Source organism: Choristoneura fumiferana, chromosome 5 (genome assembly GCF_025370935.1).
Source record: "Choristoneura fumiferana chromosome 5, NRCan_CFum_1, whole genome shotgun sequence".
Lineage (NCBI taxonomy): Eukaryota > Metazoa > Arthropoda > Insecta > Lepidoptera > Tortricidae > Choristoneura > Choristoneura fumiferana.
Window position 1 is genome coordinate 20,329,255 of NC_133476.1, and position 14,505 is coordinate 20,343,759.

At 38.5% G+C, this 14,505-nt stretch overlaps 2 protein-coding genes across 5 annotated transcripts; one reads left to right on the forward strand and one right to left on the reverse strand.

Annotated features, from left to right (window-relative positions):
• The first annotated feature begins 377 nt into the window (after nt 1–377).
• LOC141428372 (cilia- and flagella-associated protein 251-like) lies at nt 378–11,649 on the forward strand. 4 transcript variants are annotated; one of them, XM_074088345.1, is made up of 19 exons: nt 378–504; nt 2,182–2,348; nt 2,608–2,754; nt 3,010–3,268; nt 3,345–3,460; nt 3,545–3,834; nt 4,271–4,422; nt 4,564–4,716; nt 4,963–5,071; nt 5,469–5,662; nt 5,842–5,993; nt 6,167–6,353; nt 6,584–6,738; nt 6,950–7,174; nt 7,253–7,344; nt 7,745–7,979; nt 8,360–8,579; nt 9,517–9,626; nt 11,506–11,649. In XM_074088345.1, the coding sequence occupies exons 2-19, from the start codon at nt 2,187–2,189 to the stop codon at nt 11,647–11,649; spliced, it is 3,102 nt and encodes a 1,033-aa protein (XP_073944446.1). In that variant the 5' UTR covers nt 378–504; nt 2,182–2,186. The 4 variants fall into 4 exon arrangements, with proteins under 4 accessions (XP_073944446.1, XP_073944448.1, XP_073944445.1 ...); XM_074088344.1 differs by lacking the exon at nt 378–504 and having other exon boundaries at nt 1,362–2,348; XM_074088347.1 differs by lacking the exons at nt 378–504; nt 9,517–9,626 and having other exon boundaries at nt 1,355–2,348; nt 11,506–11,606.
• Nucleotides 11,646–14,222, reverse strand: BCL7-like (chromatin remodeling complex subunit BCL7B-like protein). The gene is made up of 3 exons (XM_074088360.1): nt 13,969–14,222; nt 13,705–13,889; nt 11,646–12,775 (listed from the first exon to the last, which is right to left on the reverse strand). The coding sequence occupies exons 1-3, from the start codon at nt 14,055–14,057 to the stop codon at nt 12,648–12,650; spliced, it is 402 nt and encodes a 133-aa protein (XP_073944461.1). The 5' UTR covers nt 14,058–14,222; the 3' UTR covers nt 11,646–12,647.
• Between the last annotated feature and the right edge of the window lie 283 nt (nt 14,223–14,505).

Consider the following 14,505-nt stretch of genomic DNA (forward strand, 5'->3'; position numbering starts at 1 on the left):
ATACTACCGTATTAAACAGTACCTAATACTTTTCTAAGGATTTTGTATTTTGGACGAACAGACCGACATTTAGTGAAATTTGGCTAAGGAACCCTAAAAACTAAAAACACGCTTTAGTTAATGAATGGTAAACATGCAAGACTGCTAATCAGACCCTGGATACCAATACTTCGTCAAAATGCACCCTAACACTGTTTTAAAAGCACAAATACGGCTAGGTTACGTTATTGTCTTGCGAGTTCCAGTGTCTGCCTTACTGCTCCCTCCTCAGGCCCTGAATACCATTCTTGGTCAAAGTATAGATAGAGAAGAGATTAGAAAAAGCTTTAGCTAAAATGCAAAATAATTGTATAGACTGTTTGTTTCTAAATAATAATAAAAAAGATTCTAACAAGCTCAAACGCACGGCTAGGTGCAGACAATGTTGTGCCTAGCTTCCGGCTCCGCATCGGATCAGCTCGGTAGTACCACATTAATGGATTGTCATCGGTGCTTGATAGATAGGTATGAAAATTTTAAAATTGGTGAAAATCACGTTCACGTTATAGAGTCCGTTACATTCATCTGGTTCCGCCCTATTAAGGTTGAAAGATTGAACTAACGGTCAAATTGTAACATGTTTCTCGGTATTTCGAACACAAATGGACTAAAAATACCTATATACATGTACATTTATTAGCGGTATTTATTATGTTTTTATTACAGATGTTAACACAATTTTAAATAGTTTCGTTGTTTCATTTAAAAACGTGTGCAAATTTTACCGTTAAGTTTCAAATATTATGTTAAAAAAAATGGAGTATAACTGTGAGTGCCAAAAGTACTTATAATAATATATAGGTATGTATATCGCCACTATTTTTAAACAAGCTCGTACCTATGCACCTCAAAATCGATAATTTTTCTGAGTAGACTTTATGAGCATTACTTCAAGGGTTAATTTGGTTGACGTATTGATTTCAGATATACTACGAGATTTTTTTTAAAGTAGTGACGATAAACACCAGAGTTTATAGCTCTATCAAAATAGAGCGAAAGGTTATTCGATCAAGGTCTTCCTGATATCAGATATTCTTTTATTTTTACCTATTACTTAATACCTACCTACTTTTTTCTCGATTACACGTACTGAATCGATACATCAGTCATCAGATATGAAACCAAGTGGACACCATGTTATGTTAGTGATATACATACATTTGCAAATCTTGAGGACATTCATTCTGAGAATCGGATTAAGCTTATACATTCATAGCGCCCAATTTAGACCCGGTAGAAAAATATAGTAGTTGCGTGCCATTGCGGCGCTCAGCGCTCGATTGACACTTCAGACTTGTTCGTTGACCTCACTAATGTAACTAAGTAATGCAGGGGTCGGCAACCTTTTGAGTCGGAAGAGTCAAAAATTACAATTATAAAATTTCAAAGTTTTTAAAGAGCCACAATTTTTTTTCTGCCAATAATAAAGTACTTACATAAATAAAGTTTGGAACTCAAGAGCCGCAGCTTCAAATCCAAAGAGCCGCACGTGGCTCGCGAGCCGCAGGTTGCCGACCCCTGACCTAATGCAACTAAGAGACTTTGCACACCGCGTTTTTTATTTTTTTTAAATGCGCGTGATTTAGAAACGAACGTTTTTCTTTACATCGCGTTTGTGTCGATACAAACACGCGTCGACGGGACGTTTAAAACCCGCGGTGTGCATACCCTTACATTTTTTCTTTTTTTTAATAGTCTGGATAGCAAAGGAGCAAGTGGGTCTCCTGATGGTAAGAGATCACCACCGCCGTCTTACTGTCTACGCCGAAACACAACACTGCAAGCACTGCTGCTTCACGACAGGATTAGCGAGCAAGATGGTGGTAGCAATCCGGACGGACCTTGCATAAGGTCCTACCACCTGCATTTTCTTGTAGTTGTAGGCTTTACTGGTTGTAGGTCTAATTAGGGCAATGTCTAAGGCACTGACGTAGCACAAAACGAAGCGTCGCTTGGTTTTTAGCGCAATCAAACTTTCAAAGAGTATATGGTTACTAGATCGAACCTTTTTAAACCAACGTAACGTGACAGTGTCAATGTCATATTAATTCGACAGCAAACACTTGGCAAACACACAATACTATTGGTATATTATATTTATATAACAGTTGTGATATCATTAAAACTGGAAAATGTCTAAAGGCAGCATGAGCAAGTTGCAGGCCAGCCTGGAGAAGTTCCACTCGCTGCCGAACGTGCGCCGGAGCACCGGCAGCGAGGCGGACGTGGGCCGACTCTACAGCACCTCGCTCTCGCAGATTCGGAAGCATGCGGTGTTGACCGACTATAATCATAAGCCTTCGCCTTTTGTAAGTCTAACGAAAAACTACAATATGTTGAAGCAATGTCCGTCCTCCCTCCTGAAAAAAATCTAATATAGCGTAAACCTATATTCGGCGCGAAGGTAGGTTTTTTAAGTTAAGTAAAGAGTAACAGTCGGTCAAAATTTAATATTAAATATTTACCGCATATGGAACCCCACACTGCACGTGCGCCTGCGTACTTGGCCGGTTTTATTTATTTAATTGGAATCAATTTTGGCGGACTGATTAAAAACCTTATTTTCAGAATTTACGTTGGATCAGTGGCTACAATCCCAAGGCCGGGGTGATCAATTTGAACGACAAAGGCAGCACCACGGTCTTCTACGCCGCCAGCAACTGCGGCATCCTCTACAACTGGACAACCAATCAAATGAGGATTTTGCAGGGCCATGTCAGTATTCATTTTCCATTCATCTAACTAAGAGGTAAAATTAGGTGCAGTTAGTGTACGACCCCGTATTTGTTGACTCCCCGGAATGAACGACACAGTAACAAATGTTTGCAATAACAGGTCGCACATTTTTGTTCTTCATTCCGGGTCGACAATTACAGGTCGTACTTTAACCGCACCCGTAAAATTAGTTTGTGGTGTCACTGCAGAAATTTAGGGTAGGTAGGTATAACCGCGATCTGTTCCTGATTTTAGAGACATATGGTAACTTGTTTAGCCGCGGACAGTGACGGCAAGTGGCTAATAACGGCAGATTGCGGTCCCGAGAACATTATTACTATTTGGGACAGTGACGATTACTTTCCAAGCAAAACTTATTTCTTGCCGCATGGCAACATGAAAGTTTCCAAAGTGGCCTTAAGCGCTGACGCGAGGTTCATGCTGACGATAGGGTACCAGGATAAAGCGTTTATTTACTGGTGGATCTGGTCATCTCCGCAGAATGAGCCCCATGGTAAGGTGTACTTTAGACCTTACGTTAATTTAAGCATTCGGTTTGACTAACTTAACTAATTGAACAATGTTTGCAGCCGCTATGGAAGTAGATATACCTAGAGACGGAATAATATCAATAGCATTCAATCCTGACAACGCATGGCAGTTTCTGCTGATGACGAAATCCGATATTTGGATTGGTATCTCTCAGGTTACTAAGTCTCAGCATTGCTCTAGTGATTTAGATGATTGAAATAAACAAATATTTAAGTGAGAATCATGCGTTCTTTTCTAGAAAGTGTTCGTCATCGAAAGAGGCCTTTTAAAGGAAACAGATGATTATGAGCTAAAAATCAGAAAGCCAGAAAAAAATATAAACCCAGAATATGGGCGGCTGACATGCTTCACGTTCGTAAGCGATACCTCGCAAGTTCTTGTGGCCACAAACAAGGGGGCTGTGCTGGTGTATGGTTATACGACAGAGTACCAGAAAAACATAGAGCCGAAAAGTTTCGAGTTGTTGAAGTTTGTCAAAGTTCTCAAGGTGGAAGACACTAGAATCAATGTTATCAAAAATATTGACGGGTTAGTTTCAAAAGGCGACACGATATTTAAGGTTTCTTAACTGTAATGAGAGTATTATCTAAGCAGCACTGAGGATAGATCACACTCGTACTGGTGAATTTTTTTGATTGATGAGTGAATGACACTCAACTGTCCTGACCTGAGGCCTCATTGTGTTATTGTCTCGGAATCATAATCGTTTTCATTCCGTCACACGCTATAGGGCGAGATAAGAAAGAGATTGTGAATGCGATCGCAGGGGCCCGTGCATTAAACTATACGATACGGTCTCTGGTTCGGGACAGGAGGTAGGTACTTAGTACCTATTATGGAACCAACTTAAACTCTTGAACCATGTAAACTCTTGAACTTAGTCCCAATCTCTTTAGGAAAATATTAATATTTCTATTGTGAAACGTGCCTTTGCTTCCTGACCCTATCTATCATATTCTTGCAGAGTAGTGGTGACGGGCAATAACTCTGGCGAGATCCGCTTCTACGACGACCAGCTGAAGCTGTTGTACTGGGTGCACGGATTCAGCGTCGACAGCGTGCGAGGGCTTAGCTTCAATGTCTCACCACGGAGCTACAAGATCTTCGATCCCAAGTGTCAGTTTCCATAATGTTCTTGATATCAACGTGAACTAACTTAGTTTCCTCTAGATGAATAATCTAGATATAGGATAGCTTTGGATTCCGCTATCTTATGTCAGTTATTGATCAATTTTATTCAAGTGAAAAATTTTCTAGGTAAATCGCCTAAGAAATGTCTGTGCTGGGAGAAGGTGATACCAGAAGTGGATCCGATGTCGGGCACAGTCCGCCAGAAGCTGATCAAGAAAAAGTTGCCGACCGACGCCACAACCTGCGGGAAGCCCTTCATCGTCCGGGACTTCATTGTTTGTAAGTTAGAAATATGCGGCTTAGCCAGGGGCGCATACTTGAGGCAGCCAGATCGTATATGTAGCTGGATAATGGGAGGGAGCTTTTGGCCTGTGTGTTGAAGGTCAGGCAACTTGCATGTACTAGTTGTACTTATTCTAGCGTAGGTTCTGTTGTTACAAACAGGAATTATCTTGTGGTCTCGAGCTATAAATAGAGGTACGTATCTGAAACTTGTCTTACTCTTTTGTTCAATTTATTTTTCAGGTACTCACAATCAGGGCATTGCTTTTGTAGATTTTGTCACTGAAAAACTAGTTACAATTTTGGACTACAAGATTTCGCCAGCTATGGCACTCACGGTGCATCCCGAAAAGTTAGTTTAATTACTAATTTTCATAGTTAGCGTATAGATACTTAGTGCCACGAGAGTTGAAGTGAGTGAATGATTACACATACAGCTACAAAAAGAACTGATTGCACAAAAGAAGAATGAATGAGTAAATGGAAAAATCCTGCTGTCATTACACGAAATGTTGTAGCTGTGTGTCTAATCATTCACTTAAAACTCTCGTGGCACTACCTATACCTGAATTGTAGAAACTTTGAAATAAGTATGTATTTGCGCTTGAGTAAAATGCACCATCTCTTAATTAGAACGCTGACATTGTTGTCAAAATCGGAATGAATGATCGGCTAAGTAGAGAAACAGTAAATTATGTTATACCCCATCTCATTATCAGATACTATCATTCATAACATGTGGTTTCCAGACCCTACGTGTGTACAGGGTTTGCTGATGGCGTGATCGATCTGGTAAATTTCGTGCAGCACAAGCTGTTCGCCAGACTAGAGCTGAGAGACCATTACAAGATTGTGATACCGCCTAAAGACGACTCCATTAAATGCAACTACGAAGTCACTATACCGGAGCTGTCAGTGTCTTGTTTGAAATATTCACCATCAGGTCATCTTTTGCTTTCTTCCTCCGTTTTAAGTAACTCACCATTATCATCAAATTAGTAGATAAACTCGAAACTCAAATGTACAGAATGAAAATCGAAAAAAAGTATACTTACTCTTCGTCATGTCATCGGTTGTTACTTTTCCAAAAACAGTTACGGTGATGTTTTTGTGTTGATTTAGGTTTACACCTCGCCTGTGGGTTGAATACCGGACAGCTACTGTTCCTCGATCCGGTTACCATAAAGATCTTGACAAAGCCGCCCTTCAAGGACACTGACCACGCTATCAAGGAGATGAACTTCAGCCGCGACTCTTTGACATTGGCTTTTTCTGTAAGTTTCTGTTCCTAACTTACTCCTAATTTATCAACCGAGCCAAAAAATGTCTGTTGTTGAAAGTTGTCTTCTTTTCACCTGTTCTTACTGAATTGCTTTCCTTCCTTGCCCGTGTAGACTTTATTGATCGTGGAAACGTTGGACAAAGAGTTTTTAGTTATTTTTCTCAGGATGTCGGTAGAACGGTATGCGTTTATAAGTACGACTGTGAGCATTTCGTGTGGAGCTTCATCGGCAAGCACCGGGCGCATTACAAAGACATTACCGCCGTGCTGTTCACCCCGATGAAGAATAACGACGGCGAGTACAAGCTGCTGTCCCTGGGTGCCGATCGGATCATGGTCGAGTATAATATTGGTATGAAAAGTCGGATTTTTGAACCTTCGTTCGTTGTCATCAAGGTTATTATTTTAACTTGTGCCATGGTAAGCGACCCATTCATACCTACTCGTATCATAGGTTATTATTCATTAAAATACAATTACATAATTTGATCCTTTACAGCGGTTGCATCGCAATAGTAGAATTAAGCCCTCTAGGTTCCATAAAGTAATTTAGTTAACCTAGTAACTTCTATAAATTTCCAGGAGAAAGTTCAGAGGAATACCTGGAGATATTCAGTCTGGATCGCATGGACCAGACGGCGATACCTCTCACCGCAATCCTGTGGCCAACACCCAAGAACCTGGATCCCAAGGAGTTCCGCACAGACTTGCCAATGATCCTAGTGGCTAATGATGAGGTGAACTTCTTAAAGTTCATTTTGGCATTTTATTACTTTTTCTATAGCAAGTAATTGCTATTCAGGTTGCTTATGACATTGATGGCTTTTTCATCTTCAAGGTTTAGGACATGTCTCATTATGCGTTTTCAGTCGACAGTCCGACATTAGATCAATGGGCAAATGGATCGTTTGCAAATATCTCTAATTTGTACTTTAATCTGTATATCAGAACAAATACAAGATAGTAAACTACTCAACAACGATGACCCTGGCCACGGTTCTCGGGCCGCGGTATGAGAGCCCCGTGTGCAAGATGCAGTTGATCTCCAGAACCGAGGACGGAGAGAAGTTCGAGTATCTCGTCTTTGCCACTAAAAACGTTATAGGACTTCAGAAGATGCCTTTGGACGGGAATCCTTGGAAGCACGTGGGGTTGCTCGGTCATCCGATACAGGTAAAGTGACTTTACCTACTAACCCGGATTTGGCGTTCTTGAATTTTCATATTTCATATTATTCTCGTTTCTTTTCAGATTCATGAAATGTGTTATCGTGAAGATTCGGGAACGCTCTTTACAATTGGTGCTAAGGATACGTGTTTATGCCAATGGGCTACTAACTTTAGGTCAGTATAAGTTATACAAGAACTGTTTGAGAAGTCCTTTATTTTTTTTTCTTTAATCTAATTACCTACATTCATTTCTCAACATAGTCCCTTTACATTTAACTTATTTCAATGAGTTCCCAATGTTTATCCCCTCCAAAAAAGGCAATTTGTTGAGGTCTGCAATATAGCCGTTTAGCTACCGGCTGTGATGTACCCGTTAGTATCTCTTAGTAGTCTGTGGATGTACCTAATCCTCGTAGTGCCTTGGATTAGACGACCAGAGCGTAGACTCTACGCCGTAGAGCATCAGATTCAGTTATACATAGTTAATAGTCGTCAATTTATAAATACAATATCTTCACAATAAGCAGATAGCTATTTTATTGCGCCAAAAACAGCTACTAGATAATCTCTTCAGGTCAGTGGAGACGACGACCAAGCAAGGCGGCGGCGACCTGGACCCGTACTACTGTCTGATCGAGGACGGGCGGCCCGGCTGGCTGTTCCAGGAGATCCGGGACCTGTTCTACTACATCCAGATCCTGTGCCAGGGCACCTTCTCCCCGGCCATGCGCCGTGTCAAGGACTTCATCCCGATTGACTCACTGCCGGACCTAATGAGGGCGCTGGGGTTCTTTCCGTCGGAGTACGAGGTTGGGATTGAAACTTTTATTCAATTTTTGAATTCTTAAACGGATTAAGTTGTTTGTTGATTTTTGCTCTTTCGATTTCGTCTTTAATGTGACCTAGATCATTTACTTAAAAGATGCTTCGTACTGCGACTGGATAGGGTACAATTAAGATTGTATGAATGATTTTTATAGTAGGTAAAGCCAACAAACTGTGACACGGTTCACTGATACACTGATCCGCGTAAAGTCAGAAAGATATCATACATCATCAATGATTCTTGTCGCCATATACATATCTGTGACTTTGTCTTCAGTGTCTTCTACTAATAATAGCGTTGTAGCCGTAACGTTTGTATTTTTCGTATCTACCATTAGTTCTGTGGTTGTATCCCTCTTTGCAGGTAGAAAACCTAATAATCGAAGCCAGACACAAGGTGTACCAGCAAGAGCCATCCTCGGAGATAGACTTCGAGGAGTTCGTCCGTCTGTACGTGAACCACCGGCCGGCCTTCGGGGACAGCTTCGCGCGCCTGCGGAACGCCTTCCGCACCTTCGCCTCGCTCGACAAGGAGACGTATTCCATGCAGCGGGATGACTTCGTGGAGATGCTGGAGAACTATGGTGATTACCTAACTTAATGAACGCTATGCAGGGATTAATTAACCGAGGTTACTAAAGTATGGGGCACTTTTTAAGGGTCCCGTACTTTAAAAGGAAAATCGGAACTCTTATAGGGTCAATTTGTTTTTATTGTCGATTTGTCTATCTGTTTGTCAAGACCCTTTTTCTTGGGTATGTGCGGAGCCATTGAGCTGAAATTAATATAAAAAAACTCAGGGTCTGCTACCCCTTACAGTAGTGAAGAAAATCAAAAATCCGTTTTGCCATCAGCGTGCACCTATTAAATTTTTATGACGAAAACACGAAGAAAAGTAAAGCTGGTGCCGGGAACTAAAAAAGTTCCTCTTTCCGCGGCGCGTGTTGTAGTACCCACCAGTAGAAAGACACACCAAACATCGACAGCTAAATACTATTACAATTTGCGGCAGATTCGCTTGAAATACTAAATACAAAATTGGTTAGGTATACTTGGTTTGGATAGGCATTTAATTAAGCGTAAACAAAATAACGTCAATTGGTGTCTTAAATATTGAATTTCCCCCATTCACTATCTATCTAAACAATTACATTTAATTTTCTGTATTGAAATACGCTAGTTTAGTTTATATTACAATGATTGACAAGTAATATGTTTAAAATCCTTGAATGTACCAAATTTGGCAGCTGACGCTTGTTTACATTTAGTTAAATACCTATCCAAACCAAGTATAGGTCAGGCGACCTGCGTAGTTAGTTAGGTACAGTCAGCAGCAGAAGTGGATGAGCGTGCTCAAAATGATCTACACACGATTCTACTGTAAAGGTAATAAGAGTGTTTAGATCATTTTGACCACGCTCATCCACTTCTGCTGCTGACTGTAACTAAGTACGTTTTTGTGAAAAAGACAGATAGATGGTCAACATTAATTTCAGCGTACTTACCGAATTTTAATTTCAGGTGAATGCTTCTCCCGTAGCCTGTCGTGGTACTTATTGTCTATACTATCCGGGCACAGCTTCGATGACCGCGGGAATATGACCGAAGGCGACTTTTCGTTCTTGCCCGAGGTACGAGCGAGGATCCATTTTCTTGCCAATGAGTGTTCAGGTTCAGTTGTGGATTCTTTCTATTTAGTCCACAGAACTGTAAAAACGAAGCCACTTATACCAAGCGTTGTTTTATATTGAAAAATAATCATACGTAACATTCGATATAAATACTTGCCTACTTTAATCATAGTTACACGGAGCGCTGCTTGGTGCCGAATTCTGAACAGGTTTTATTTCTGTTGAATTGCTTATGATACGTTCACCAATCAAATATGATCTTGACATATTATATGTACAGTCAGCAGCAGAATTAGATTAGCAGTTGTGCCCAAAATGATCTAAACACTTCCTTGACGGTAGTTGTGTGTAGGTCACCGCTCATCCACTTATGCTCCTGACTATACAGTCGCCATCAGATATTTTGGATCGGCTAAGGTGATCAAAAATATCGAAAAATTAACTAATACCTTAATTGAAAATACAAACTGAAATATAGATACACAGAAAAACCAGAAAAATAAGACCAGCACTGGGAATCGAACCAAGGTCCTCGGCATTCCGTGCCGCGTGCTATACCGCTACACCACTGCTGGACAACGGTACAGACAAATTTGAAATTGAAATAAAAAATGCAAAAAGATTCCAAAAAACTAATCTTAATACCTTAATAATAAAGTGCATGTTCCGATAATTTTGTCCACCTTGCCTATTCATATAACAAAAATTTCCTGAAATACTACGGCAATGAAAATGAACTCAGTGATGGAACATTCTTCGAAACTGTAAATATTGGTGTATTTCAGTTGACAAAATGAAGATCAGTAATTTTCATTAACAGTTTTTAATGAAATTATTCAAGGGTAGTTACATTATTGTAGAGTGATTACCTTTGTGAATCTTTGTGAACATTCACCCGCAAATTCTTCAATCTACCTGTGATAATTAATGATTACGCATGTAACTGTGTCGAGCTATCGATATACCTACATCTCTAATGTAATTGTCTTTAAATTCAACACAAATATTTACGATTTTCGAAAAATATTTTCACTAGGGATGGGCCGAATATTCGTTTTATATTCGGTATTCGGCACATTCGTCAGGTTTACCGAATATTCGTATTCAGCTAAACCACCGAATGTTCGGTAAAGTGGTACTTAAACTTTTTACTGTGAACCATGTATGAGTTGAATGTTAAATGTGTTATTTTTATGAGGTACAGTGAGGCTTTGTTTCTTTGACACTGTAGCTTTATTTCCAATAACAGCAGATAAAATAAGTATGTAGCTGTTTTGAGATTAAACTACAGTTATCTTTATAATAAAATAATATGTTAATATAATCAATCAGGTCTTTATTGTGAGAAATTAAGCAAGTTTTTTTGTTTTAATCACGAGTTGCATGACTAAATTACAACATTTCAACAAATAAATCATGTTTCTAGTTAGGAATTAATTATGCCGAATATTCGGTTCGGTAAAAACTTTCGGCCGAATATTCGTATTCGGTGAAATCCATGTTCGGCCCATCTTTAATTTTCACAAGTGTGGGATTCTAAAAATCGCTTTTGTAGCCTCAGTAGGGTAAATCATTAATTTTTGGCCACCATTCAATAACTGGCCACCTTACACTAAAAATGAATTCTAGAAACAATAAACAGAGTCCAGTTTTAGTAAAAGGTGTTAATTACTGGCCACCCTTCAATATGGCCCGCTTATACTAAAACAAATTCTTAAGAATTAATTTTAAGTATAAGGTGGCCAGTAATTGCCGATTTACCCTACCCAATTATGTGGTCTCACGTTAATAGTATCGATTGTCATTTGTCGACATCTTTTTATTTTTAAGTGACTGCTACAACAGGGACAAAGGCCTTTCAAATAACAATTCTTTCCAGAATATCACTTTGAATGAGTTGGTGTCCAACATAATGGGCATCGGGGATGTGGACGCTCTAGCAGAACAGTACTCGGTAATGGATTCCATCGGTTCTTCGCAACTATCCTCCTACGCGTCCGACGATAAAGAAAAAAACAATTAGCTTATACTCAGTATTGTCTTATTACAAATAAAAATTTCAATTGTTCACATATCTTTTTCTGTACATGAAATAAAACTAAAACACAGAATGGGCAGGTCATAAAATGAAGGTAACCCAACAAAACCTCATGTTTATGTGTAATGTAATAAAAAAAAGGTACTACTTTAGAGAAGATCTGTTTGTTGCTGCTTGAAGTAAGAATAAAATGCTTATAAATTAAAGTTAGAAATATTGCTATTTTGTACTTGTGCTTATGAAATAAGAAAATGTAATCATTTTTGCATTTTAATGGCAAAATTACAAGCCTAGCTTTAAAATACAATGAAACTTCTTTCTTACATCAATACAAATAAGTCACATTTTCATTAAATCTATACATTGCCATAAACACGCTAACCATTTATTCATTTACTCAATAATTTAGGTTACTATTTACAAATAAATTCTCTTGTTTAGCCACTGGTTCACATAAAAAATTACAAAATGTGTCTTGAGCTAAAAATATTTAAGCTTTTCCCTTCATTGTGCTATAATTAAAAACAATCAGTATGCAAGTTGTTATTAGATCCCAATGAGACTAGGAATGAAACTGACAAGTTATACTACATTCTTACATCAAACTATATATTGAAGAGACAGATCTTTCAATCCTACTCAGATAAGTGTCTAATAATATCTACTTGTGCTCACAATATCAATGACCATTTTGAAAACCCTACCAGGGATAGTACTTTCTTGTTATAACAATTTCAATTATTTGCACAAGTTGATTTAAATCTTCAATACTTCAGTATTAAAATCTGCTTAGTGTAGTAAATGCAGGCTCAGGCAAACTGTTCTAGCAAAATGTACCTATGGCAGCATTTAAAATATTCACAGCACAGACAAAGAAAATCAAGAAATAAACCGTAATATCAAATAACACTGTGACCCAGCATTGGCCAGTTGTAATAGTCCATCCTTGGCCACTATTTGCAGCCCTACTTCTTGAGGATGCCTCAGTCAGTCTTTAATCGTTTGGCCGGTGTTGTGGTGCCACTGCTTTGGGAGTTGGAGTCCTCAGAGAAATTCATGTGTGTTGAAGTGAACTCTGTTGGCCCCTGGGAGTCACTGACTGTTGAGAAGCCTAGAAACAAATAAGGATTGTGTTTAGGAGGATGCATTGCATCTACATATAGGGAGGTATTTATAAATTTCATTCTGTATCTTAGTCTTGTTCTATGTATTTCCGTACATGCCAGGGGGTGCAATTGCACCCCCATCTCGGTGCCCATAATCTTGAGTGAGTCATAAAATACTCAAATTCAAATTAAAAAAAAACAATGACAAACCTGTATGGTGAATTCCCAATATTCTTAGCATTTAGTAAAAATTAATATGAAATAACTACCAATTAGTAGACTGCATTGTAGTGTAGTGTGATTTGTAGTGTAGTGTGATTGTAGTGCCGGATCTATGAAATTTCCGAACTGGGGAAAAGTTAATTTGGGCACCCTTTCATAGCAATAACTGGATCAGCAACTCATAACAAATAAGGCAGGTTGTAGGTATTTACAACATGGAATTTTGTGCCACCATAAAAGTGCCTAATGGGCAAACACTGGCTTGCCCCCCGAAATCTGGGGCTGAATGTATTCATGTTAAAACTTTAGTTAATTTCATAATCCAGGTTTTTGTTAACTATTTTGGCCAAAATTTGATTACCAGGTTTATTCATTCAATGATCTGGGCAAAATTATCAGAAATCAAGAAAAACAGTGTAAACCTGCTCACTTATGGTAGAAATTCAACTAGGAACATTTCTTTCCAACAAAGAAACATTGCAAATTAATTCATTAATAAAGTTTCATTTTAATTTAATTTTGTTAGTGCAAGTATTAGTCCATTACTATAAAATTGAAGTAGAAGACATCAGGTAATTATATTGGAGTTTAGATGCGAGTTACTGATAATTATCTTAACTCCATGAACATAATTATTGTGCTTTCCAAGAACTGTTTGTATATTTTTTCAATAAAGATTATTCATAAATACAGTGGAAAATGTAATACATACATGTATTAGAATCCTCGGCCATTCCAAAGTTGGAATTAGACGAGTCGTGCATCTTTTTGGGAGTCAACGTGTTTTCCTTATTGTCGCGCTTAGCCGCGTGCTTCTTCTTCTGCTCGTTTGTTGATATCGGCACCCATTTATAAATTTTCATGGTCGTTTCCCCGATCGTTACCCATTTCTTCTCCCTGAGAAAAATTTAAACACACCATGATAATACATTTTTAAATTTAAAAATGTTTTAGAAAAACTGTGCCAAATACTTACCAATGGCGAACTTTTTCGACAGCTTGCATGACTCTTTTGATGTCATCTTTAACACGGTTTCTAGTTTCTGCGCGCACTGAACGAGACATTTTAAATTCGCTTAAGGTAGTGTCTTTTTATTAATACTATAAATCGCAAGTAATGAGCTAATATAAATTGTACTAAGTTAATCAAACGACATTTAAAAAATCGTCCGCAGAGCTTTACTTATCCAGTTTCGCCATTATTGAGAGGGGGTGAGGTGAGGAGTGAAGAGGAGGTCGGTCGTTGGAGTAGCCGGTCCGGTAGTAAAGGATGAAATAGTGATAGTGATACAATTATATTCGTTCTGACTGTAGTGATAAAGTGCATATTAGGATACACTTTTATGTATATTCATATTGTCTGTGATTACTCTATGGTCATGGTCTTGACATTTTGCGTTTGGATACAGAATGGATAAAGATCGTGTGAAATAAAATACAGTTCATCAACACTACTAGTTGTGAATTATAACTATACAACTCAATGATAATATATCATACATTTTTATGAAAT